Genomic DNA, 27,571 nt, shown 5'->3' with positions numbered 1-27,571 from the left:
TGCTGCTGAGGAGAGATGAGGCCAAACACAAGGAATTTGAGTGATGGTTGGGCAGCTCTGATTGGGATGGAAGAAAGGGAAGCAGATTTAATTTAAGTGAATTTGCAAACTGCGGAAAAATAAGTTTTCCTGTGCAGAAATAGACCCTGGATGCGTGCTTAGCTGTGCCGTTATGGAATGTTCTTTGACTTCTTGAAGTCATGTTGACTGAGGCTCCGAGATGAGTGCTCTTGCAAAGACACCATTGACAACACGTAAGAAACACTTCTGTGCTTTCTTGTAAAGTAACTCTCCTTTCCAAACCTCTTGTTTGAGAAGCCCCTGCCTAGAGGTTTCCACGGCCATCCTCTGGAGAACAGGTTTGTCCTGTTACTGAGAGCTGGGTGACTGCGGTCCATGACATTACAGGACCTTTACTTTCAGGTCCTTCTCTGGATCCTTTTCAGGTGAATTTGATGTTTTCTTGTTCAGCCATAGGTTGGATGCTGCAGCCAAAGTGGCCTTTTGTGCAAACACTGAGTTTCTTGAGTATATAAAGTGCTCAGCCCTTGTGCGTTCTACGCAGCGTGGTGAACAATGCCGCCTTGTTCTGCTCTAAGGAAACACATGGTTCCCTAGAGGAGAAGCGGAAGAAGGTGAGAATCCCATGTATCACCACTATAAAATGCTGACAGCAGGATGCTGTCACTTAAGGGCTGAAGGGTTTCGAAGTTTAAATGCTTCAGAGTGTGAATTGTGGTCAAATATTTTAAGTTTGTTGTGTGCAGAAGCATGGGCAGAAAATTTCTATGACTGAAGTCAGTGGAGACAGAGAGTTTTGCAATAGTGTTTCCTGCGATGGAGGTTCTCACAGTGCCTTTGATATTTATCCCTTTTGATCTAAAAAGTACGGGGTATAGAAAGATTTTAGATGTTTTAATATGGTATGTTTGTAGTACTGTAAGCTTTAATGTATTTCAAAATACTCTTGAGAGCTGTGTGTGTTTACAGGGGAGCAGGACTGGCTGGTAGCAGGGCGTGCTGGAACTTCAGCTGCAGTGATTCCTTAGGTGTGATTCTTGCCAAATGGCGAGAGCTGTGTGATACTTAGGGAACTGAGCGGCAATTCCTGGTGTTTACCAGGCTATATTTCCCTCCAGACTGTCACAAGAGGGGCTCTGTCTTTCCCTCACTCCAACAAGCTGATTTGCTGCTTTCTGCTGGTCAAATACTCACATTTTATATGGGCAATACTTTTTAATTGTAAGTAATAAAATAAAACCCAGAGATGTTTGAAAGCGTGGTAACACATGGTGAGGAATTCTGATGGCTGGACTGCTCAGAAGAGCGTTGATCCTTGGTGTAAAAGCACAAGTCTCTGTGTGTCAGTGGAATGCAAGGTGAATAGCCAATATGTTAAGTGATTTTTAAGGTCTAGTAATAAAACCCCTTACATAGGATGATTTTCTCTGGGAGGCGCTGATTTAGTGAGCCAAGAAACTCAGCTTTTATGATAGAGCCACCGTAAGGATAAATCAAGCATGGCATCGAAAAAGAGCTGCTGGAGGTACCCTGTGAACATTGTGAATGCATTGATGGGTGGTGACTGTGAAAGAATTCACTAGAGAATACCAAGACACTGCTGTTAGGTGTTACATGTTCAACTTTTCTTTAGTTAAGACTCTGTCAGGTAATGTAGAGTATATTAATTTTAAAATTACTGTTTTCGAGGGTTTAGATCTACTTGAGAGAGAGACAGACAGACAGTGGTCCATCTGCTTTCTTGGGAGTGCAGAGGCTTTCATAACAGGAACCTGAAAACTGTTCTGATCTCTTGTCTTGAAGTCTGTTACCAGCTCTCTGGTCAGCAGTGCCTCTCGGATTCAGTATTTGATGCAGCAACATGTGGAAGTGATCCCAAACGTGGCACAGAATGTCACTGCAACGTGCTGAAATGTCACTGGGCAGCACACGCTCTCTGGGAGGGAGGCTTTAACATTTCTTACGTGTGCAAGTTATAGCTAATTATGTCTTCATTATGCACGCTCGGTACTTCAAATGACCCCAGGTATTTTTCCTGTTTGGAAGCCTCTCTTCATATCTTAGCGGTGCCCAGGTAGCCCTGACCTTTGGTGCCCCGTCAGTGTCGTCTCCATGTGCTCCAGCGCCGGCAGGACAGCTCACCCACGTTGCCATAGCGCAGGGGGCAGTGGGTCAGCTGCATTCGTTAGGGACATTTCATTGTATTGGATTTCTGTGATTATTATAGCTTTATGGAAATGGCATCACAGGACATATTCATTAGAGAGGGCACATGTTTCTTAGTGACTGAAATGTGTTCTTAAAAAAGCTGCTTTTGCACACTTCCACAGCCTTTGTAGCCAAACTGTTGGGAGAGCTTTGTGGATGGCCAGGGTGATGCGCTGGGGACGGGGGCTGATAAAAATAACCCTTAGTTTGCGTGGTGAGTAGTGAAGAACTGTAGTTGGGATCAGCTGGGACTGAGTGGTTTGGCACGTAACCCTTGTCAGTGCCTGCACCCTTGGCAGGAACTTCAGCCTGCTCCTCCTCCATGGGATGGGGCACAAGGAGCTGCAGGCAGGGGCCAGGGAGGCACCACCAAGGTGCTTGTCTGGGAGAGCATTTACAGAGTCTGCCTTGATTCGGTTTGGATCATCTGGTACCGGTCAGTAAGAGAAATCCATGATGAGGATGGGGAGGCCTTTGCCCAGGTTGCTTAGGGAAGTTGTGGATGCTCCCCACCTGGAGGTGTTCAGGGCCAGGTTGGACGGGGCCCTGAGCAGCCTGGCCCAGTAGGACATCCCCCTGCCCATGACTGGGGAGTTGGAACTGGATGGGCTTTAAGGTCTCTTCCAACCTAAACCATTCTGTCATTCTGTGAAATCCAAATGCCTTTCTCTCAAGAGCTCCCATGGGACAAAGTATGACTAAAATGGGATCAGTGGGTACTCACTGATGGGCATTACTGGAGAAGTGTGTTCTTTATGTCTTGTGTTTTGTGGTCAGGAGTTAATCATCCAGATAAGAATGAAAGCTTTAGCATGGCACTGGTGGTGTAACTGTTCTCCTGTTCCTCATTTAGAGAGCTGTGGCTCAGCTTCATGCCACAAAGAGCTCCAGATTCTAGTCTGAATCCCCAGAAGTGCCCTTTAGGTCATCTGTCCCAGAATCCATGAGTATGAGTGTGCAGGTTTCTTTTCAACAGAAGAGGGGGAGAAAAAGAGGTGATTAGAAACATTTACTCCTCATGCATAAGGTGAGTGTGTGAAACAGCAATCCCGCTGGGCTGTGGGTGGAGGAGGGGATGCAGGTAGCTGGGAGAGGCAACACCGCTTCCTTTGGAAAGGGCAGAGTGTGAGCAGTGGGGCTGTTGAGTTGTGCCTTAAGAACAGCTTAATTTTCAAAGACACAGACCAAATAAAAATGCAGTGAGTTGATGTGACAAAAACCCAGAAAACCACAAACTCACTACAACTTATCTGTATTTCATCTGCCCTCTGGCATAAAAACTTCTTGCATCAGTTGAAATTTTTTTTACCCAATGCCTTCAAGTCTTGCAACCGTCTCTGTTCTCTTTGGAACTGCCACGATCCTGAATAATAAAACTCACAGAAAGAGGAAACATCCCCAATCCATACCCCACGATATTAGAATACTCAAGTTCTTAAAAGTCACATTTGTGTTCTAGCAGGCAAGTCTCGATCTTCCCCGCTGTGAAGTGTTCATAGAATCCCAGAGTTACTTGGTTGGAAAAGACCTTTGAGATAATCCAACTGTCTCTGTCCGCTACTGAACCATCCCTGAGCACCTCATCTGCCCATCTTTTAAACCCCTCTAGGGATGGGGACTCCGCCCCCTCCCTGGGCAGCCTCTGCCAGTGCTTGAGAACCCTTTCAGTGAAGAAATTTTTCCTGATGTTAAATCTGGACCTCCCCTGGTGCACCTTGAGGCCACTTCGTCCAGTCCTATCGCCTGTCAGTTGGGAGAAGAGACCAGCACTCACCTTGCTACAACCTCCTTTCAGGGAGTTGTAGAGAGTGATGAGGTCTCCCCTCAGCCTTCTCTTCTCAAGGCTAAACAACCCCAGGGCCCCGAGCTGCCTCTCCCAAGGCTTGTTCTCCTGCCCCCACCAGCACAGGTGTCTGCGTGCCGTAGCTATGAGGTATGATGGTCAATTATTCTTCTTTAAACGAAATACCCTGACAGTAATTTATTTCGGCAAAGCTGTCTGAGCACATAGTTTTGCTGCCGTTTCTGCGGGTTCTCCTACGTGTGCTCCGGATGGTATAAATGGCGTTTTCCTGGGGCGACTGGCAGGGCACAGCCAGGGAACAGCAGCAGCTGGAAGTTCTGCTGTGTTGCCTCACTGCTCTTTCAAACATTTGTTATTCTCACGGTTTTGAGAGGGATCAAATATCAAAATCCATTATGGGGAGAGGGAAAATTCCTCTTTCACCTGTCATGAACAATACTTCAGTAAACACCATGAGGTAATGAAGTAATAAAACATCACAGGCTTAACTAGAACATTGTATTTCTGGGTGGCACTACATAAACACAGCCGGGGTGGGTACACAGACCGCTCTGGGAGGAAGCCAACCTGAGTTTCCCATCGGAGATCCAAGTCAGGTGTCCACCATGTGCTGAGTTAATGAACGCCAAATACCCCAGTGTTTGCAAACCCCACTAGTGCGATGTTCTGCAGTGGCTGTGCAGGTAAGTACAGCGGGGTTATACAGCTTTATGTCCTTTATTTAGTGTAGGTATCCGTCAGCAACTGGAGGCATTAATGACATCACTCTGTGACCAGCCCATCTTTCTCCACGGAGAGTGCCGGTAGCTCCACAGCTGGCTCTGCATTGTGTGCAGGGACCCCCGCTCTGCTGAGGAGCCGGAAGAAGGCATTCCGTGCTGAAAATGAAACTCTATGGGGAAATTATTTGGAATCTTACAAGTAAATCCTTTATTTATTTATCTTAACCTGCAGTTAAATTAACAGGTTGTGCTCCAGTGGGCACAGTGTTTATGTGGGACTTCCCTTGGACCTGTGTGGGTTTAGAATATAAACTCATCAAAGAACACACTTCTGGGGTTTGCTGCATAAAAATGAGTTGCTAGTTTGAATATTGACATAAGAAAAAAATTACGTAAAAGCCCATCCAGTTCCAGCCAACAGGGACACCTCCCACTGGACCAGGTCGCTCCAAGCCCCATCCAACCTGGCCTTGAACACTTCCAGGGATGGGGCAGCCACCACTGCTCTGGGCAACCTGGGCCAGGGCCTCCCCACCCTCACAGTGAAAAATGTTGCAGAAGGATCAGAATTCCAAGGAGTGAAGCTTTAAGTGATCTGATCTAAATTGGTGGTGTTTGAGTAGGAGGGGTTGGATCTGCAGAATGCAGAGATCCCAGTGTGGATTGCTCTGTGAGCTTCAGTTTCTGAGGTCGAGGACGCAGCATCCCCGAGATCTGTTCTAAAATGACAAACAAAACAACTTCTAGACTGAAAAAAACCCTCCAAACTGACATGCAGTCTTAATTCTCTTGATTGTGGCTCCAGAAGAGCGTAAATGGGGATCTGTTGAAATAAAACTTCTTTTTGTCTGGGTTTTTTTTTTTTTTTTTCCCACATTTAGTGTTTTTTGCTGTTTAAAGACTTAAATGGAGCTCTAGAATAGGATTCAGGGATTGATTTGTTCTTGTTGTACTGCCAGGAGTAATAAGGAATCTGTAGCCTGAACTCTGCAGCCAGACAGCATCCCTCTGTCCTTTAATGGAGATGAATAAATATAATTACTGGCCTGGTAATGCCTGCTGTCAATTAAGAAGAAAGGATTGAGTTTGGTTGTGTAATGTATTTGACTGTTCTAGCTAACCTAAATACAAGCTGGAGCTATTGGAAAAGCTTAATTTCCATTAATTGCTGTGTGACTTGATGAATGCAAAAGAATAAGGTACCAGGGTGATGCTGTTTGTGTGTAAAACCAGATACGTGAAACTTGAATGTGCACAGATTATTTTTCCTTGTTATCGTCTCTCCTCCAGCCACCCTGGAGCTGAACAGGTGGTATTGTGAGGTGTAGAATGTAGGAGGAGGTTGGGTCTTAAACCCCAGGGAAGGGAGCCTTCGGCCCTTAGGAAACAAAACTAGTGTATTTTGATGCTCACGTTGCCTGGGTGGCGCAGTTTGTGGTGGCTTAGAGTGCGTGGAAGATTCATTCCCCTTGAGCTGTGAATCAGATGCGTAGGGCGGATGGTTCTGGAGGCCTGTGAATGGCAGTTTGGACCTCTGCAGTGAGCTGTGTGCAGGATCAGGCTGCAGGCTCCAAACTCCGGGTGTTGGAAGGGCAGCGGTTGCCTGAACGCCGAGTCCAGTGCAGTGCTGCAGAGAGCGGCTATGGGTGCAAGCAGCAGCGGTGGCCTTTAGCCTGCTGGCTTTGACCTTGAACCCCATGTGTTGACAGGATCTGAGCCCCTTGGATTGGTGCTTCAGAAGATGTCAAGTCGCTGTGATTCTTTGTTCATAGCTGCCTTTGAAAGTAGCAGGAATTTGCTTTGCAGGGTTGTGGCTCATGCTGCCTATGATGAGTGTCTGACTTTGTGAGCAGCGCTGCGGCCACGGTGGGTACGTGATCTGTGAGGTGTGTGAGGGGGTGGGGGTTTGGAAATAGCTCGGCTGCCAGCCAGCCCAGGGCAGCTGCTTTGTCCATAAGCGTCAGTGCAGGGAAGAACCATGGGAGGGTTTAGATCTGCAGGATCGCCTTCTCCCAGGCAGGCAGTCGGGCCATATGAGCGCAGTGGGATTGCAGGGTGTGTTATATTGTATGAGTAGTTCAGTTCCATGAAAATGCTTGGAGGTGTTCTGTTGATCCTGGGAGAGCAGCAACTTGATCGCAATTCGGGGCTGTATTATTTGCTTGAGATTTTGCCCAGCTTTTTGCCACTAACATCCACAGAGATCCTGAAGTGGCGAGTCTGAGGAGCAAAAGAGGTAGCCTGTTTGTGTCTTACAGTGTGAACTACTTCAATTTTGGTTGTTCAGAGCTATTTGATTTCAGAAACACTGTGAAATGGCTATGAAAAAGGAAAGGCTTTATTTTTTTAGCATCTGTGCTCAAAGCCTGTAAACAGATTAAAGCTTCATATACTCCTAACAGAATGAGAGAGCTGAAAGATCTATAGATAATGGTCGCTTTCCCTATCTCACAGCTTGTTGCTGCCAGTTGGGCGCTCACAGGCTTCTATAAAGTCTCTTTGTGTGTTTTCCTTGGGCACAGTTTGCCGTTCAGCCTGGACCCCGACTGAATATAAGTGTTCACCTGTGAAGCCGCTTGAACGGTGAGGGGCGCGGAGACGATGCCAGCCCTGCCCGCTTCTATTCACGCACAGAGCTGTGCTCAGCTGGTGGATGTGGTGCAGGCTGGTAACACCTCACAGCTACGTTCTGTTACTTTCCTCTACTTTTCACTTCTACTCATTGTGTGGCCGTGTCTGTGTCCTTACCGTGCTGTGGTTCGGGATGCCGGGAGCCACCAGAGGAGCTCGTTCTGGAGCAGCTCCTGCCAGTCACATAAATCACCTGGGTGTGAAATGCCTAGGAAGGCGAATGGGTTTGTAGTTCTCCATAAATACACAGGCTGTGGGGTTTTGGTTGGTGGAGGGGTTTGGGGCTTGAAGTTTTATTTAAAAAGATATTTCCAGTGGTCTTCAGTGAACTGCGGTCTGAGTTTAAACAGACCTCGAAGTCAGCAGTAATGCCAAGCCTGACCGATGATCCCGTGGAGTGGTTTTGTAGGTTTGCATATGGATTTGATTTTGGTAAAATCCACAGTTTTCAAAGACTCAGAGCATTGACTGTGAGGGAAGGTACATGAGGCACATGGGGTGCTGACTGTTTGATGACATGATCAGGAGGGTAATTAATACCAGCTAATCAGTTTGGAGGTCGTGCACACCAGCATGCACACACGTACATGCAAATGAGAAAATAATGTCTTGGACAGCAGGGTGGCAAAAAGGTTGCGTTTCCACTGAGATGTGGCGACAGAAAGAGCTAATGGAGTGTGTGAGTATGTGCGATGCATCCTTGAGGAGGATGAGCGAGAAGGTGGGTTTTATGTAAGATATGGGTGAGGTCAGCAGTGCTGCAGGCGGTGCCGGTGTCAGCATTTCAGGAAAGGGGTTGCAGAATTAGAGACAATATGGAAAGCCACAATGGGGGATGTAGGGAATGAAATGTCAGCCCCTGGAAGATGAGAAGTTCTGGTTATCAGAAAGGGGGAGCTGACTGAGCTGTGCTGAAATACTCGCATGAAAATACAGGTACCAAAGGGCACTTGTCTCGTAGAGGGCTGTATAACCTGCAGCGTGTGACACCAGCTGAAATGAGAATTGGAAATGATGAAGAGAGGGCCGGTGTAATCATCGAAGGGAACTGAATGGAAGTGATTTTTTGGCAGCAGAGGAGCAGATAGCTTCAGTCAAATGTAAATGAGTGAAATTACGTGGCTTCTAGACTGCAGGAGGTCAGGCTGGGTCATCTACTGGGCCTTCCTGAGTTCCAACATTAATCTTATTTTGAGAGATAAACAGTTCTCAAATAGAAGCTCAGAAATATGTGCCTGTGTATATATATGTAAAATATGCGTGTATATATTTGTAAAATTATCACTCGGTTAAATTAAAAGCCTTGTGGAAGATGTTAACGTGCCGGTTGCACGGGCTGGCTTCTTGCTGAGGGCCCCGGTGCCCTCCGTTTCTGAGAGGCTTTGAAATCGCTTCTCAGAAACAAATGTTTGTTTGCAGTAGGTTCACAGTCCTCTGCAGAGCTGGGAAAAGAAGTGCAATGTTTCCTAATATTTCCATTACAATGCACAAAGCATTTGAGTTATTGCTGTTCTTTCTTTTAAAGCAGCTGGGTCTGTGAAAGGCTGAGAAAAATGCGATAATGGGATGGATTTGTACCTGCCCTTAACCCACGATACTCTGACACATGCCTTGGTCATTGCGTATTCAGTTTAAGTTCCCCTCCTTTTGACTTCTACTCCATCTTGGCAGGAAGCCTCTCAAGTTTATTGCTGCTCTATCAAATCTTGTTCTGTCTTTATGACTAAGCTAAGCCTAAATGTGCATCAGCTGACCTTGAGACGTTGCCAGTTTTCCCCTTGGCCCTTGGGCGCTGGCTGAGCCTTGCAGTGCCCTGTGCCGATGGGCGGCCGTGCCTGCAGCTTTGCTCAGAGCATGAGAAAGAAATGGAGACGGTTGGGTGTTTGCTCTCTGCTTTTCTTCTCTGCTTGTGACCTAATGTGAATTTGGAAATGGGGTGCAAAGCTGCAAAACCAGCTCTCCTTTCATGCCATCAAGGACAGGTTTTTGTGCATTCCTTAACTGAGTGTTCACCTACCCTTGCTTGCTTAAATTTTCTGTTAAGTCAATACATCATCAACCATTCTCTCCCCTGGAACCTGGAGGATGCTTTGACAGAGATCCTTGTGTCAGGAATTCTTCAGAACTCTCCAAACAAGGAGTAATAATTTTATTTAAGTCTGAAAGCCACCTGAACTAATGGATGGTTTGAATTTTGCTTTCACGTTCTCGTGTCTTGCGCTGCATGTCTCTCTGCACTCTGAGTTTTACGTAGTTGGTCTGTGGTGTTTGAGTCACTGCCTGCTTGAGGCAGCAAACATGAAAACTTACCTATAATTTATTTAATCAGCAGAACAGCTGTTTCGCTGCAAACTTTCATTAATAAACTTCGGAGTTTGTCTACATAAATAGAGTAATTTTAGCACTTACAGGTTTCTCCATAATCTTCTCTATAGCAGTAATTTTTAAAGTGTCATTATTTTACATAATGTGATGCTATGCAAAACTTGGCCTCATTAAATGAAATTCTCAACAGCCTCAGTTTTAAATTGCTGAGCAAAACAAAGATAAGCATAAACAATTTTTTTGCACCTCCTCCAGATAGTGGGGCAGCTCAAAAGAAACAGAACAGTGAATGAAGTAGTGATAGCAAGGGCAGAGGAACTGCATGGAAAGGTCCTGCTGAGCCCTGGTCACAGGCAGGATCACAGAACCATGGAATGGTTTGGGTTGGAAGAGACCTCAAAGTCCATCCAGTTCGACTGCTCCTGCCATGAGTGGAGACGTCTCCCGCTGGATCAGGGTGATCAAAGCCCCATCCAGCCTGGTCAAGTGAAATAATCCGTGCGTGTGTTCTGGATTTAGTGTAAACCCTAACCCATTGATTTGGATTGTGTCCGTACGTTTTTGGATGAAACCATCTCTTTTAGGGCTGAAAGGAAGTCTCCTCAGATAGGCTTAATCCTATTTGGAAGTTGGCCTGGTTCGCTGGTGGATGTGTTAGGGCGGCAGTGCTGGCGAAGAAATCCTCACTCTGCCAGTGGGCTCTGAGGGCTTCCTCCAGTTCCCCGCGTGCATGTAAATATATGGAGATCACTTGCAGGAGGAAATGGAAATTCCTTAGCCTAACAATGTTGTCCCAGATGAAATCCTCAGATTAACACTCCTTTCCTTGCCAAGTCCTGCCTCTTGACTGTGAACCCATGTGTGAAGGAGCAGGAGGAGTTTCTGCAGCAGCCACGGAGGCACCCGGGTGTTTTACCCACAGGAATTCACCCCCACTCCAAGGTTGTGATCTTCTGTTATGAATGGGAATGGGAAGTCCCAGCTAACTCACCTCATGGTATGAAAGCAAGAGCGCTATCAAGGTGCAGAGGAAAACTTGTACATTGCTGAAATGCTGTTTAATGAGCCACTGGCTGGATTGAAGTCCATTCACAACTCTCTGGATTTGGCCATCCTTACCCAGAGAAGAGTTCACCCATCCAAGCCACAAGAAGTCAGTTTTCCCAGGAGAATGCTGTGAGAAAGAGCATCACAGGCTTTACTAAAGTCCAGGTAGACAAAGTCCACAGCCCTTCCCTCAGCTACTAAGCAGGTTACCTGGTTGGTCATAGGAGATCCAGTTAGTCCAACAGGACCCGTCGTTTCTAAACCCATGCTGACTGGGCCTGATCTCCTGGTTGTGCTGTACATGCCGGGTGACAGCGCTCAGGATCTGCTCCCTAACCTTCCCTGGCACCGAGGTGGGGCTGACAGACCTGCAGCTCCCTGGATCCTACTTCACGGTGCACCGTCTGGTTAGGTACATTTTCCTCATAAGCTTTCTGCAAGGGAGGTTTGTTCATGATTCCTTATCCCCATTCCTGCGGAGGGGCATCCCAGCCGTGCGATTTGTTGCTTTTCCTGTCTTTTCCTTGCAACGATTCCTGACGCTGTAAGGTTTTTAGGTAACCTCTGACACGGTGCTGGGTTTGAATGTTGTACCATCTGCTCTTGTCAGATGCTTGCAGCCGTGGTGCTGAGAGCCAGGCAGAGTGTGTGAAAACAAAGCACCAGACTGGGTTTACCAGTTTTTAAATGATTTTTAACAGGAAGCGTGGCCGGCTGTTTGCCATAAGGCAGGTAATTTTGCTTTAAGTCTTTAGAAACATTTTGTATTCAAACTATTGGTTATTTACCATAGCAATCACTTCTGGATTGTTTCTGATTGTATTTTATATCATTGTAAGAGTCTTTATTTGTAGGTTTCTAGCTCCTCTCTAGTTGGGAAGGGATTTTTTTGTCGCTGTGGCAGTAAAGAGCATTAGATGCTCAAGGTAAACCTCCGTGTCCTCTCGGTGCTGGGCTGGTTATCAGTCTGTGCTCGGTGGGTTGCATTTCTGTGAGGAGGGGGTTCCTCACTGCACAAAGTGCTCTTTCCCATGGAGAGCTTACATAGCAGAACTCGCTGGAATATTGATGCAAGAGAAGTTCATTGGTTTCTAAAATTGTTTTCTTTTGCTCTAGCAGTTTTTTGCCTGTGAGTATTTCATTCTCCTTTATAACTGACGGAGGAGCATCTTGACCTTCGGGGGTGTCAGCAATCTGCAACATCATCGTAACTGGCAGAAACTGTTTATAAGCCATCACGTACAGCGTGCTGGTACCAGACTGATTGTACCTCCCGACTGATAAATCAAAGAAAATTACTATAAAGAGTGTCTGTAATTGTATTAATTAGAGAGATTTATGTCTGGTCTCTGCAAAGCAGTCTGTGATCCTGCAGGCAGCTCGGCTGGTGCTGCGGTGACAGACCGCTGGCATCCCGTGGCACTGGCAGACTCCTTCCTGGACAGCCAGAGATGATTTGCTAATGCTCTCCTCTTCCTCCATTTCCTTTTTTAGACCCTTTTGTGTTGTTCCCAACTAAATCGGGCATTGTGTGGTACTTGAGAACAGCCTTTCGGAGTGGTGCAGGGATTGCTATGTCAGTGTAGACTCTGCGGTGCCATCTAAAATTAATGCAGGGCTGTCTAGAAATAGTTCAGTGGGGAGGGAATCCGGTGCTGGGACAGAATGACACTGCATATACGTGTATTGCTTTTCCTGTTTAATAGTTAATAATGCCTTTAAAGCCCTCTCGCTGTAAATCTGTGTATATGTTACTACTACTGCTTCGGTAGTGTCTGCAAAATAATTGTTAAAATAATTAATCATTCTCCCAACTAACTAGAACCATTAACTGCTTTTTATATTTCACTGTATAATTGCCTTAAATAGGAGAGCAAGTGGTGTTTGTGATCAAAGGCCACAAAACGTGACTGTATCCATCCGTGACGTGTTCTCGGTCACAGTGTAGAGCCACTGGAGCTGTAAGGAAGAGGATTCCTGAGGGTGTTTGGGCTGCGTTACTGCTACTTCAGTGGTTAAGTATAACTTTTAAAATTGAGTTATTTGGATTCCAGGTGGTGACAGACTGGAAGACGAGTTCTGGTTGCACTTGGTGCGTTTCAGCTCCTCACCGCAAGGGTTCTCAGGCATTGGCATAGGCTGCCCACGGAGGCAGTGGACTCCCTGTCCCTGGAGGGGTTTAAAAGACAGATAGATGAGGTGTTCAAGGAGGGTTTAATACTGCATAGGTATGGTTGGACTCGATGATCTCAAAGGTCTTTTCCAACCAAATGATTCTATGAAATAGCTTTGATAAGAAGTTGTAATGTGTTTGTAAATGCATTGGCAGTGGAATTGAAGAGTTAATATCGGCTGCAGTGAGTGCAGACTGCAATAAGGACTGATGATGGAAGTAACTCAGTGTTACAGCTGTTTGAGAAAACAGTGCAATGCTATGAAATACAAAATTTTCAGGCAGGATTTTTTATTTTCCGTTTTGCTTTTCCTTAGTGATCACAGAATCATGGAATAGTTTGGGTTAGAAGGGACCTGAAAGCCCAGCCAGTTCCAACTCCTGCCATGGGCAGGGATACCTCCCACTGGATCAGGTTGCTCCAAGCCCCATCCAGCCTGACCTTGGCCTTATCTTACTGTAATTTTCTGACTCAGCAGTCGCATGGCTGTGGTCAGTGCTGCACGACACACTGCTGTTTGGAGGGCGGTAACAATTTTCATTCCAGCCTGTCCAGGTGTGTTTAATTGTGCCAATACTACAGTGATTGATTATCCCATGCACACGTGGAGCTGGAAGGCTCCATTTCAAACTGCACATTAATTGTGACAAATGGTAAGAGCAAAGTGCCGTATGCTCTGCCCAAAATCTATTTCCTGCAGTCCTGGATGAGTCAGTGCGGTTGACGGAGTAATTGCATTAAGAACATCTGGGCAGGCAAAGCGCTGTGGTCTGCAGGTGAAATCAGGGACTCATAGTCACAACAGCACCGATTTACTGATTTGCTCAGTGATCTTGGGAAAATCACTTAGAGCAGCGTTGGCAGCAGAGCCTCCTCATGCTTGCGCGGAGCAGTTAACAGTGCAGTAGCTGTGAAGCTGATTAAAGTGCAAGGAGGACACCTTGGCCCTAGCAGCTCAAACCATGAAATGTAGTGGCTGAGAAGAGGTGTTTTGAGTTCTGAAACAAGATTAACTTAAACCTCTGGCAGTACTTGAAATATTTTGCTTGGTATTTTGTTAGGCTGTGCTTGTGCTTTCCTAGGGAGGTGGGACAGCTGCTGAGCAGAGCATCTTGGAGGCAGCAACAGGAGCTGGTGGTGTTGTGGGAAGCATTCCTGTGCCGGTGACTGGGCCACATGGGTTTGCTCTCCCCATGCAGTCATTGCCGGGTGTCTCCCTGTGCTGGACCGCAGCTACAGATGGGGAGCATCGACTGGTTGAAATGAGTACGGGGCTCTGGCTCATTCCTAGGGAAAGAGCTGTGGTGGCTTTCGGATTGCCATGGGTTCAGCCCAGGCCAAAATGATATTTTTGATGTGTCAGTTATGGGTTCAGGGCATTTTGGAGCGTTTTTCCTATGCAGTAAGGCTTTGAATCCATAGCACATCCCTTTCACTGTGCTCTTTCCATTCTTCAGGGATTGCAGAGCGCTAGCAGCAGAGCGCCTGTCATCAGAATAACCTATTTTGAGCTCCAGTCTCTTGTACCAATTTCTTAGCTAATTTTAGGACAGATGACCACTAAGCTGTTCTAAAAATGCTGTTTGAACTTCTAATTGCATAAATGCAAAGACAAAACTTGCCCTCCTAAATAGATAACTCTTGTTGTAGCTGTTAAGAAAAGCAGATGTTGCATATAGTGTTAATTGTTTTTACTTAATTACATTTTAACATATTCAGTCAATTGGAATAATTAGTAAATCTGTCATGCTTTTTACTTGAAGCTGAAAATGCTTGTGGTTGCTGAAGGTCCCAGACAGCCGTGTTGGAGTACACAAGTATTGCAGATGGAGAGCAGGAGCGTGTTGAGTCAGTGATGACAGGGAGGGAATGTGGCAGGCAGGCAGCTCTCGTCCTCCTGTGCTCCCATCCCCTGCCCTCATCGCCAGCTTCCCCCCTAGACATTGAGAGCTCTCACCGACAGAACAAAGGGTTTTCCCACCTGGTAATGAGTTTTAACAAATGAACGTCTGTACCATCTGTGGAGTTGTTCTTTGGTTACCTTTTGAGATACTCTGGTTATTTTTGCCTCTTCCTGCCTCTGCTTCCCACTACAAGTTTAGGTCTTAATCCTACCTCTGTTCAGACTGGAAGGTGTAAGGACTCGTAACTCCTGCTGGTGGGTGCAGACACCAGAGTCCATTCTGTGTTCATTCAGCTTGCAAGCAAGCCCTCCTTATCCCAGAATATAAAGCACCACATCTTTCAACTGGCTAAAATGGAAGTTTCCTTCCACTGCAAGGAAGGAAACAATTTGGGCTTTAATGTAAATGAAAACAGGTTTGTTTTCCTATCATTCTGTAATTTTTAGGTCTAGATTGTGCCTCTTAGGAGCTGCTGGGTTACCAAATACGGATAAGGGAAGCTCCTCTGGACATTGTGTCTGAGTCACCTGGAAGAGGAGGAAGGGCGAAGGCTGTTCCCATCTCTCTTCTCACTGCGCTTGAGTAGGTTTGACGCAGTCTCCGGATGTTAAGTACTCCAGAGTGGCTTCACCAACTGGCTGGTTCTTCCCAAATACCAAATTATCGTCATCATCAACAGAGTTCCTTGTAAGATAACACTCCAAGCTACATGTTCTAGTTTGTTGGATCAGAAATACCTTGCTGCGGCTCACACTGCCCACTTGGCCCAGGAACCAGGCACGAGTGTCTTGGTTGAAGAGGTTTCTTTCCATGCCAGTTTCCCAGATAGAGCTGTCTGAGGTGCAGATGTTGAAAGTTTGGATTGCAAGGTGTGTTCCTCTGGTCAGAGTTACATTTTTGTTGCATGATCTAACGCTGCTTTGCTAATGAAGAACCTGTCCCAGAGAAATGTTTGGGAAAGCCCCGCTGGGCCTGGAGACATCGCCCGGGCGGTGCGGGTGCACGTTGCTTTTAAGAAGGAAAAATTGAGGGGAAAGAAGGCCCAGGTTAACTGGGTTAATGGACCTCACTCACCCGACAGCGTTGTTTATCTTCGGGGTGCCATGTGGTTTGTTAACGAAGGATTTCATCAAAAATAGAAGTCAGAAGTAAAAGGCAAAATTATGCAGCAATAACGTGATGCTGGCAGGGACTCTGAGCGAGTGATCAGGCCCTCTGGTTTTGTTAGCAAACAGATATTTTGCCTGGGAGAACTGTCTTCTCGTTGACTGTGTTTTCCATCTTGTGTGGTAGGATAATTTTTAAATGTCTTCCAGAACAATTAACAAAGCAGTATTTTAAATATTTGCCAACAAATTTTGAAAAAACCATATTTTCTATCATTTAAATCAATATTGCATCCAATTATTAAACTGATTTATTGTCTTGTCTTGTAAAATGGATAATGCTGACATTTACTCCCATGTCAGTGAAGTCACTTCTGACTCCGGTGCTTTGATCAGCTTTATCCAAGCTGTCCATTGTGGCTCCTCAGCCTTTATTAAGTGGGTGGATAAAATTCCATCCTTTGTATCTGTAGTTGTGTTGCCTTATGGTGACTTTTGAAGCGGCAAGTGCTTCTTATTCTTTTTCTCCCTGGGAGCTGTGGCCATGGCTCTCCCCTCTGCTCATCCGTGTTGCCCCCAGAAGAGCCTGCAGCATCATCGCAGGGAAGAATTACAAGCTGGTGCATGCAGATTGCTGGAAACGAGCACCTTGTGAGTGGGTGATGGCATCCTCTGCCCCGGTAAATTCATGTCATTTCCAAAAGGATCCACTTTAAATTTATTTAAATGCTTTAAATAGCACCCAGGTGAGGCTGCCACTCTCCCTGTTAGTTTTGTTCATCCGAATGGGTTAGGGACAGATACTGTGTGTCTGACCGGCAAATCTAACCGAGATTACCCAGCTGGAATGCAGTGATGGTGGCTGGTCAGTTTGGCTGGGGTTCTAGGAGCACTGGTGAGCTTGAACCCCAGTCTCATGGTCAGCGAGTGAATCATAGAATAGTTTGGGTTGGAAGAGACATTAAAGCCCATCCAGTTCCAACCCCCTGCCGTGGGCAAGGACACCTCCCACTGGCTCAGGCTGCCCAAGGCCCATCCAACCTGGCCTTGAACCCCTCCAGGGATGGGGCAGCCACCACTGCTCTGGGCAACCTGGGCCAGGGCCTCACCACTCTCATGGTGAAGAAATTCCTCCTTCTGTCTAGCCTAAATCTGCCCCTCTCCAGTTTGTACCCGTTTCCCCCTCGTCCTGTCACTGCAAGCCTTTGGGAACTGAATGGAACCGAAAGAGTCGGAATGAGTCCAGTTGTTTTGAAAATATACTTCACCAATCTAATTTTCTGTTGAGTTGTGTCCTGTCATTTTGTTCTGGATCCTCTTTTTAGATGAATATGTGTTTTTTAAGGAGAATTACAAGTATGCGTTTGTTTGATCTGGTTAGGGATGGCTGTGTTAGAGAAATTAAGAGCTATTGTGAATTCTAAGTTTATTCTATCTAAAAGATCATGGATGTGTCAGATTTCTTTAGATAAAAAGTTTATGAGTAAAAATAAAAATAAGCCATTGAGACCTTCAGAGGAAAAATGCATCCTTCCAGGATACGTCCTTGACCAACCAACCTTGGCATTAGGAATTGGGTGGGGTATTTGGGCTCTGGGGGAGCCTCTGGGTTTGCTTTGATTGGTCAGAGCCCACGCAACTGCTTTTGCCTTTTCTTACAGCCATTGGGACAAATAAAAACTCCTGCTTTCCCTGCAGATCGCATTCTCCGCTGGAAATTGTTCCATAATGAGCTCAGATGTCGCTCAGGGACGGCGGGCAGCTGGCTTCTGTTTATAAATTTAGATAATGTACTTCTTAATGCCGTTTTAAACTGCATGAAGTATAAAGTGCACACGTATTTTTATAGTTATGGATAATATCTGCAATGTAATTCCATGAGCTGTAATGGAATAACCGAGAGAGCATGTGTCCTTGTGTCCTGGCCTTTGGATGTGCTGACAAAGTGTGCAGGTTTCTGAACTCTGTTGTGTCTCGATTCAGCCACAACTCCAGAAATCACTTGTTCATAATCATAGAGTCACTGAATGGGTTGGGTCGGAAGGGATCTGAAAGCCCATCCAATTCCAACCTGTGCCATGGGCTGGGACACCTTCCACTGGATCCAGTTTCTCCAAGCCCCATCCAACCTGGCCTGGAACCACCTCCAGGGATGGGGCAGCCACTCCTGCTCTGGGCAGCCTGGGCCAGGGCCTTCCCCATCCTCATCACAAAGAATAGTTTGCAAACAAGGAAGATGGTCTCTTGCTACCCCCTGGATTAACAGTTACCAAATGGACTTCTGTCTCCCAATGCTTTCCGTAGCGGACAGTGCACAGTGGAGAAGCTTTCACTGCTTTGGGGTTTTGGTACCAGGGCAGTGGCGTAACTAGGGGTTGGGATTGTTCCTTTTTGGCATTGTGCAATCTCATTGCTCAGCTCCCCTTCGGAAGATCCCTCCTTGGGGTGTGCTCTCGGCCATGGGACGCAGATCTGTTCACTGGAGTAGGTCCAAGTCTGGAAATTTGAAGCCATTTATTTAATGTTATCCCTAACGTTATTGCAGAAAAATAATTCTGCACAGATACAGCATGGTTTGTGTGGCTTTTATGGGTTGTGTGTTACCACAGTTGTTCCTAGGGGATTCAACGTGTTTGGAAGCTCTTTTTTAATGATGTGGTGATCCGTAACCCAGGTCTGTCCTACCATTCCCTCTCCCATCCACAGCCCTCCTGCACCCCAGCACTCCCACTGGTTCGGGCAGATGCTTTATTCTCATGGTAAATTAATGTAGTTCTTGGTAATTTTCATCATAATAATTCTAATAGTACTGATTTTAGTGCAGTGATAATTTTAGGTCTGTTTTCTGAAGCGGAAAACTGCTAACAAACTCAATCAGGAAGGATTTTTTTATTATCCTAAGCCCCAGACCGAGCCTGTTCTCCCCTTGTGCTCCATTTGGGTCCGTTCCGCCTCTTTCCAGGCACAGCTCACCCCTGGGAGGACAGCAGGCAGGTGCGTTTGGCACGCGTCATTCCTTCGCTTGGCTGGAATCCATCGGGATTGCTGAGAGCAAGATTTGCAACTACCTCTCCTACGCTGGGCTGAGCCGCCGCAGGCTCCGGGGACGGGACCCAGCACTCCTGCAGCAGCAGCAGCGATGCCGTGAGGTCTGCGAGCCGCTCCGGCTGCTGTCTCCGCGCACATCGACCTGGCACTTTATCCCCTACGGTGCTTTGATTTGTGGTTTTATTTTTGCTGTGTCTGTGTTTTGGGAGCATGATGGCAGCTGGGAGCCACCTCGCCTTACGCTACGCTGTGCACGAGGCAGACTTTTCCTTCCGCAGGGACGCCGGGCTGCGCTGGAGGCAGATCAGTTGCTGACCGCTGCACTGGCTTTGTGTGAGTCTTCTGTGTTTTCCAAATAGGATTTTGATGGGATGCGGATTTAAAGTATTGATTTATAAGCTGTCATAGCAGAGCGCGCTGTCGGTTGCCGTTACGGCAGCGGCACATCAATGCAGTCAGTTCTTGCAGCAGATTTCCCAGCATGCATGAAGCAGCCTGACCCACCCTGATGTGTTCTGTGTTCAGAACCACTGTGCCGGATAAAAGAACCGGGCAGATGTTTGGTCGCTTTGTGTGTGAGACAGCTGCTTTGATTCAAAGAGAAATAGTGGGCTGCCGGCAAACTATTTTATGTAAACCTTGCTGTCCTTGCCTTCCCTGCACACACCTGGCAGCGAGGTGATGCTGACGGAGCTGCTCTGGCTGCTGACATCAGAGCGGGCGCTGCAGATGCATCCTGCGGGGTTTGCGGAGTGCTGCCGCTCCCTGCGGAGCTGCGTGCGCGGGGTTTGTTTGGTGGGGTCACTGAAATCCTTGATGTTTCCTTATTCTAGCCAAAGAATGCAGCTGTTCTGTGCCTCAGAGGGGATTTGTTGTGTCATTGATTGTCAAAGGAAAATTGGTGGAATGAGGGGACAGGGAAGCAGGCGAGGGAGGGTGGGGAAGCAGGCAAGGGAAGGCAGGGAAGCAGGCGAGTGTGTGCTGGGAAGCGGGAGAGGCAGGATGCAGAAATCAGGCAAGGGAGGACTGGGAAGCAGGTGAGGGAAGATGCGGGAAGTGGGCGAGGGAGGTCCAGGAAGCAGGCGTTTCCCAGACCTAAACATGATTGTTGAGATCACTTAATCTCTTTGTAATCGAGAAAAAGAATTAAGAGCTGTTAGTGTTTGCTGTACCTTTGCCACATAATCACCTGCTCGGACAGCCTTCTTTGGGTTCCTGACCCTGCTTCCTGTCCAGTGTCCCACTGGAGCGATGTCAGGTGCTGATGAGACAGCATCTTTCTGAAATGAGAGTGAAGTGTGCACCTTAATGGAATTCCTTCACCCTGCGATATTTAAACATAAAAAAAATCACAGAAGTTTTCCTCCCTCTCACTGCTCGATACAAGAGAACACAGGTGCTCAGCCGGGATTTTACTGCGTCGTTCGCTTCTTTGGGGTATTTGTCAAAAATAACTGTGTTCTGTTTCTCTGGCAACTTCTATAGAAGCTCCCTTTACCAGGTTTGTCTTAATCTGTTCTGATCTTTATTTCAAATTCACACAGCGGGCTGTGTTTTCAAGCAATGTTCTCGCACCCGATTTACTGTTGGTGACCTCTTTTAGAAGCTTGGTCAATAGCTGTGGTGTTTGACTGTGCTGGCGATCGTTACAGCAGCCTCGTTTACTGCGCTTGCATGAGGGATACGGGCAGAGCGTTGCTCGCACAGTAGGTCAGGCCTAGAAATAATCAGTATTACTGAAGCAAACGCCAACAGTTACCTCATGGCTGGAACTGGATGATCTTTAAAGTCACTTCCAACCTAAACCATTCTGTGATTCCATGATAAATAGAATAACTAACGGTGCTGTTGGAACAGTACCTGGTATGCACCGGGGCTGAGTACCATCCAGGCTGTGAGCTCCAGCACTTAAAAGTTCAGAAATCGATGTTCCCTTAGCAACAGTGATTTCTTCCTTTTCTTGGATGTACATGAGGATAACTCATTAATTACTTATGGAGTTGTTCCCTCTTAACCTTGCTGCCCCACTGCGGGGACTGGATTGAGCTCGGAATGCAGAGCGGGAGCAAAGAGAGGGAAACATTAAACAGTTCAGTTGCTCAGCTCTGAACTGTGAACTGTTCCGGATCTCCCTGCAGCCCCTCTGAAATTCCACGGATGCTGGCCTTTCCCACCACCCGGCGCTGATTTTTTGGTATTTATTCTTATTTTTATTGCACGTAGTCATCACTTCACAATCCCTGCCTGGAGGGGGAAGGTGCCAGCTTTGTGCTGGAGGCTGCGTCCTGCTGGATCTGCCTGCGGGAGGTCCCCGTGGGTGCTGCTGGTGGTACCTGAACCCTGAGGGAAGGGCTGAAGGGTGAAGAGCTTCCCGAGCGGCCCGCAGCCTGCCCGTCTGCGCTGCGTCCATGCAGCAACCCTGAGGCGTTAGTGACGCACGTTAGGTGTGCGCACATGCGTTCCTGCCCATTTCGCGCTGGTGAGAGGGACAGCTTTGCGACAGCTGAGCTTCTCCTGAGAATATTCCTCATTAAAAGCCCCTGGATGGATTAGAGAATGCCCGCTGGATGACACGGGGTCTCTCTCAAGAGACAGCCTGTGCTGCAGCTGCACCAAACGGCCGAGTGCAATCACACTCCCGACTACACACAAAATATATGCTGAGTCATCAGCTTTCTTTTCTCCTTTCCCACCCTCCTAAATTTATTTGGGAAGTTAACGTACTGTGATCTTTCTTTCCCCCTCGATATATCATGCAACTTGCAAATGACCCGGGAAATCTGTGGCAGGCTCTGAATCCTGCGTTCCCAGACGGAACGGCTGCGTCCCACTGTGGGCTTCAGCTCCGCTGCTGCGCTGGCGCTGCTCCTCGAAGCACCAGTTCTGGTTCTGTTGTATCCGTCTGGCCGTACAGCAGGGATCCCGTTTGTGGTGGTGAAACTGTGTTCTTGACATCATGAAATACTGACTGCCATCGGTGTCCGGAGTTCAGCTGTTGCCTAAACCATATCGCAAAGTGCTGTGGGAAAAGTTACTCTGTTAGTTGAAGAAAAACTCAGAAATGGTTCCTGTCACCAAACATTCCATTGATTTGCTTTGATTTTAAATTGCAGTAGATTTTGAATCTTATTTTGAGTCTTATTTCAGAGTTTTTTTTAATGTAGTTTAACCCAACTGGACTGCATCTCCCTGTCCATGGGGACCTCCTGGTCTTTCTCATGGAAGGATGGGGTCGTGGGTCCCTCTCTGCTGCGTACCCTGTCCTTCACGTGAGGGTTTCCCTTGAGGTCAGATCATAGATTCCTGGGATGGTTGGAGTGAGCTGGGTTGGCCTGGCAGGGGCTTTGTTTGCAGTATTCACAGTAACTGTGCAAGGGAAAAAAACAAACCCAAAATGAGTTTGTCTTTTGATGACAAATATGTGGGTTTTATAAATACGGGGTTTTAGTCCTGATTTTGATAACCCTTGTCTTTTTAAACTTTTGATCCTTATAATTATCTTGCATTGTGTGTTTATGTTTGGAACCGAAAGGCTTTTGTTTTCTCTGTAACCTCAAGGCCGTGCAAGTGGACATGTAGGTGGGGGCTGTTCATGATGATATCCCTGCTCACCACGGGGTTGGACTGGATGACCTTTATGATCCCTTCCAACCGAAACCATTCTATGATGGTACCTGTATGCTGAGCTAAGCAGTGTTTGGAACCGGCGTCGTGTGATACTGGTGGGAATATGGGGACAGTAATGTGTGAGTGCTCACTCCCACCAGCTGGGCTGCAGGGACGCTCCGTGTATCCCTCCCACCAGGATCTCTGGCATCTTGTGTGTGTCGCAGTTGTGATCGTATTTGCACTGTCACCTTCTTGGGACTAGAATGGAAAAGCAAGCAGGGAAAGGGTTGTGGTCCGTGGCCTCCCTGCCGCTGGGCAGTTGTAGTGATTTTTTGGGGCACGCGCAGCAGAGAGAAAATACAGGAATTCTGAGTGGCTTTAGGTGGCTCTACACTGCAGCCCTTCAGGTGCAGCTCTTGTACAAGCAGGGAAACGTGCAAAGGTGGCAGAGAAACAAATTGCAATTGTAGGGTACCCACTGCTGGTGCCTGAACATTGCGCAGGGAAACTGAGGGCTGGAGGTGTTTTGCCAAGGGAAGAGAAGAAAAACCCCTCTCCATAGCCTGGGCTGTGCTCCTGCTTTTTAAGGGTCGCCTTATGTTCTCCATCTCCTTATCCATTCTCTTGCTGTGCTCCCTGTTCAATGTCTTTATCAATGACCTGGATGAAGGCATTGAGTGCACCCTCAGCAAGTTTGCAGATGACACTAAGCTGGGGGGAAGTGTGGATCTGCCAGAGGGTAGGGAGGCTCTGCAGAGGTATCTGAACAGGCTGGACCGCTGGGCTGAGGCCAATGGCATGAGGTTCAACAAGGCCAAATGCCGGGTCCTGCACTTGGGGCACAACAACCCTGTGCAGTGCTACAGACTGGGGGAAGAGTGGCTGGAGAGCTGCACGGAGGAGAAGGACCTGGGGGTAATGGTTGACAGCGACTGAACATGAGCCAGCGGTGTGCCCAGGTGGCTAAGAAGGCCAATGGCATCTTGGCTTGGGTCAGAAACGGTGTGACCAGCAGGGCCAGGGAGGGGATTCTCCCTCTGTACTCGGCACTGGTGAGACCGCACCTCGAGTACTGTGTTCAGTTCTGGGCCCCTCACCACAAGAAGGATGTTGAGGCTCTGGAGTGTGTCCAGAGAAGAGCAACGAAGCTGGTGAGGGGCTGGAGAACAAGGGTTACGAGGAGTGGCTGAGAGAGCTGGGGTTGTTTATCCTGGAGAAGAGGAGGCCGAGAGGAGACCTTATTGCTCTCTACAACTGCCTGAAAGGAGGCTGTGGAGAGGAGGGAGCTGGGCTCTTCTCCCAAGTGACTGAGGACAGGACAAGGGGGAATGGCCTCAAGTTGCACCAGGGGAGGGTCAGGCTGGATATCAGAAAAAAATTATTCACGGAAAGAGTCATGGGGCACTGGAACAGCTGCCCAGGGAGGTGGTCGAGTCGCCTTCCCTGGAGGTGTTTAAGGAACGGGTGGATGAAGTGCTTAGGGACATGGTTTAAAGGAGTGTTAGGAATGGTTGGACTTGATGATCCTGTGGGTCCTTTCCAACCTGGTGATTCTATGATATGATTCTATGATATGATTCCCGCACAGAACATACCTTTCTGGCCAGGGGAAAGGGTGTTCCTCATGTGTGATACAGGAGTTACTGTGCGGCGCAGCAGGCCTGCCCGATGGACGACTTTGGGGACATATACATATTTATATATGTATAAATATATTAAAAATATATGTATAAATTTATTAAAATATATATATATTTATGTATATCAATAGAAACATACCAGCGTGCGGCTGCTTTTAGTGTAATCAACAGGTATAAATACTGAAATCACCTGTTGAGTTTTTAAGCGGCTTTTTAAGAATTCAGTTATTTCGCTATTATAGATTCCCAAAGCTTGCCCTTCCCTGGCCATCGGCTCTAATGACCCCTTGAATATATCCTGCATTTTAAATGTCTGGTTTTGCTCTTTTACAACCTGCATCACCAGATTTCTTTTTGCTTTCAGCTTGCACAAACCCTGTGTGCTCAAGCATCAGTATCGATGTGTGGATCTATTGTTCCTAATCTGGTCAGCCGATCGATGGAGAGCAGCATGTAATTAATTGTGGAATATTGTACCCAACTCTGCATTTATCCAGATGGGTTTGGTGGTTGTTAGCTATAGCTGCTTTCCTAAACAGTTTGGAGAGGATATAATGAGAGTGGTTTTGTTCATCCCAACCTTCCTGGTTTTTAGCTGATAAATGATTTGAAAGGAACCAATTTCAGCGAATATTCTTTTTTTTTTTTCTCTTGATCTCTTTCTTCAAATGCTCAACATTCGATATATTTTGCTATAATAGCCCAAAGCGAATGGAGTTATTGAAGATACACGGTTTGGTTACTAGTTTCTTACTGTTGGGTCAGTAGGAGAAATGGAAAGCTGGCTTAGATCCCAAGGATTCCATTTTCAGTGAGCCGAGAATTGGGAAGGAGCAAGGCAGAAGGCAGTCAGCAGTTTGCCCCCATTTCAGACAGCACGAGGCAGCTCTTGTTCTGCTGCTCTGACAAGATAGGTGATGGGACTGAAGGAAAAGTTGCATCTGCCTGACCTGTCCACTATGATGTTCTACTTCTGCTGTTTTGGTTCTCATGCAGATGGAGGGAACGAGGAACCACCAGACCGAAGACAGGCAAGTGTAGACTCCCGCCAGAGCCGATCTGGGCAAGGTAAACCTCAGTGTTATTCTGCCTCAGTGACTCGTGTCTTGTTTGTTCACCCTCTCTATATACGTTCTGTGTTTTACATAGGACTCTGTATTCTTAGAGTTCTGGAACCCTTGTTATTACCTACATTTCCTAATATTACCCAAATTTCCTAATATTTATCTAACAGGCCACCTGTGTGTGGTTTGAAGGTGTTCGGACTGCTGTATGGTGCAGCTCAGGAGTCCCTGGGCAGTGTGAGGTATAGATGCTGGGGCAGTTTGGGGTTATTCAGCCTGGAGAAGAGAAGGCTCTGGGGAGACCTTAGAGCAGCTTCCAGGGCTGAGAGGGCCTCAAGAAAAGCTGGGGAAGGGCTCTTGGTCATAGAGTGCAGGGATAGGATGAGGGGGAATGGTTTTGAGCTGAGAGAGGGGAGATTGAGATGAAATCTTAGAAACAAATGTTTTCCTGTAAGGATGGGGAGGCCCTGGCCCAGGCTGCCCAGAGCAGTGGTGGCTGCCCCATCCCTGGAGGGAAGTGTTCAAGGCCAGGTTGGATGGCACTTGCAGCGGCTGGATCTAGTGGGAGGTGTCCCCGCTCACGGCAGGGGATTGGGACTGAATGGGCTCTAAGGTTCCTTCCACCCCAAACCATTCCATGATTATGCTCTGATGAACAAGCCGACTGAAAGGAGGTGATCCTTGCTGGTATAAGGACCTTCCGCGTTGCTGTGTGTGATGTGCAAGCATTACAGCTGTTTATAAAGCCTTATTATCTGGGAATACTTGACGTTTATTATTTCAAATATGCACTTTGCATTAAGATTTTATTTAAGTACATTTTGTAGACAACCTGTCTGAGTTCCATTTCAGTCATGAATGATCCCCAACCTGAGGGTTTGATAACCCACTGCTCTTTCTGACTGAAAGATAGCTATTTGAATTACCCTCTTGGTGATGTTGTTTACTCTGGCAAGGATTAGAGGGAAATTCTAACATCTGGGGAATGAAAATAGCTCATTGTGGGTTTTTTGAGTTCACTGGTTTTGCTGTAAAGCATTTGAATTGTAGGAGGGAAAATACTCCTGAAAACCTTACAAAGCTCTTATTATTTTTATTTCTTTGTAAGACACTGCCCCCAGTTGCCCTGCGTTTTAGGCTAAAACTGGTTGATGATGCTGCAGGCTTAGAATCACAGAATGGTTTGGGTTGGAAGAGAATTAAAAGCCCATCCAGTTCCAACTCCCTGCCATGGGCAGGGACACCTCCCACTGGATCCAGTTGAACAAAGCCCCATCCATCCTGGCCTTGAACACTTCCAGGGATGGGGCAGCCACCACTGCTCTGGGCAGCCTGGGCCAGGGCCTCCCCATCCTTACAGGAAAACATTTGTTTCTAAGATTTCATCTCAATCTCCCCTCTTTCAGCTCAAAACCATTCCCCCTCATCCTATCCCTGCACTCCATGACCAAGAGCCCCTCCCCAGCTTTCCTGGAGCCCCTTTCGGCGCTGGAAGCTGCTCTAAGGTCTCCCCAGAGCTTTCTCTTCTCCAGGCTGAACAACCTCAACTCTCTCAGCCTGTCCTCAGAGCTGTGATGCTCCAGCCTTTGGGTCATATTTGTGACCTCCTCTGGACTCATTCCAACAGTTCCATCTCCTTATTCTGTTGGGGATTCCAAAACTGGACACAGGACTTCAGGTGGGGTCTCACAAGAGCAGAATAGAGAGAAAGTAGAGTAGAGCAGAGCACTATACCATAATGACCAGTGAAACACACTGACTCTTGAGTGTGTCCTAGACCTGCAGCTGCAGAAGGTCCCAAATGTGTGATTCCCATAAACCCCCAAATCTGGCCCGAGAAAATGTGAACTTTGTTTTTAAGACTGAAAATCGATGATGGCAGTTCCTTTTCTTCATGTCTGCTGCCAAATGTATTTTGGAAAAGCACCGCAGCTTGTTCTTGTCGACGCCAATGCCCATTTGGCTCTCATGCTGGTTTGCCTTTCCGGGCCCTGATGGGTGATTGTCAGTAGGCTTGCAGAGTCAGCAGAGGTGCTCAGCTCGCAATAACCCAGGGAAAAGTGAGCGCCTGGATCAGGTTATATCCAGGAAGCTCTGTATGGAGCTGGGAATTGCAGTTGGCAGTGTTGGGTCTGAGTGGCGTGCGGGTGCCCGGCTTGGACGCTCTGCGACTGAGAAGGAAGGCTGAGCTGCTGCTCGTGTGGAGATGACGGTGATGGCAGGGAACTGTGGAAGACAGTGATTCCAGTGTTCTCAGGCTGCAAGAGA

The 27,571-nt window shown here is 47.2% G+C and overlaps 1 protein-coding gene across 16 annotated transcripts in view; it reads left to right on the top strand.

Annotated features, from left to right (window-relative positions):
• The window catches only part of TANC2 (tetratricopeptide repeat, ankyrin repeat and coiled-coil containing 2), a 225,301-nt gene that overhangs the window by 57,099 nt on the left and 140,631 nt on the right, over positions 1–27,571 (top strand). For 12 of the 16 annotated variants that reach the window (XM_054088176.1, XM_054088190.1, XM_054088189.1 and 9 more), the window contains one exon: positions 25,236–25,307. The exons of 3 other annotated variants lie outside the window; for them this stretch is intronic. In XM_054088176.1, coding sequence (XP_053944151.1) covers positions 25,236–25,307 — 72 coding nt within the window. Of the gene's footprint in view, positions 1–18,910; positions 19,324–25,235; positions 25,308–27,571 lie in introns of those variants that run through there. One more of the 16 variants, XM_054088187.1, reaches the window with a different exon arrangement.

The sequence above is a fragment of the Cuculus canorus genome, chromosome 25 (assembly GCF_017976375.1).
Source record: "Cuculus canorus isolate bCucCan1 chromosome 25, bCucCan1.pri, whole genome shotgun sequence".
Classification (NCBI taxonomy): domain Eukaryota; kingdom Metazoa; phylum Chordata; class Aves; order Cuculiformes; family Cuculidae; genus Cuculus; species Cuculus canorus.
The sequence above is the reverse complement of the archived record's forward strand: the minus strand, read 5'-3'. Positions and strand labels throughout refer to the sequence as shown.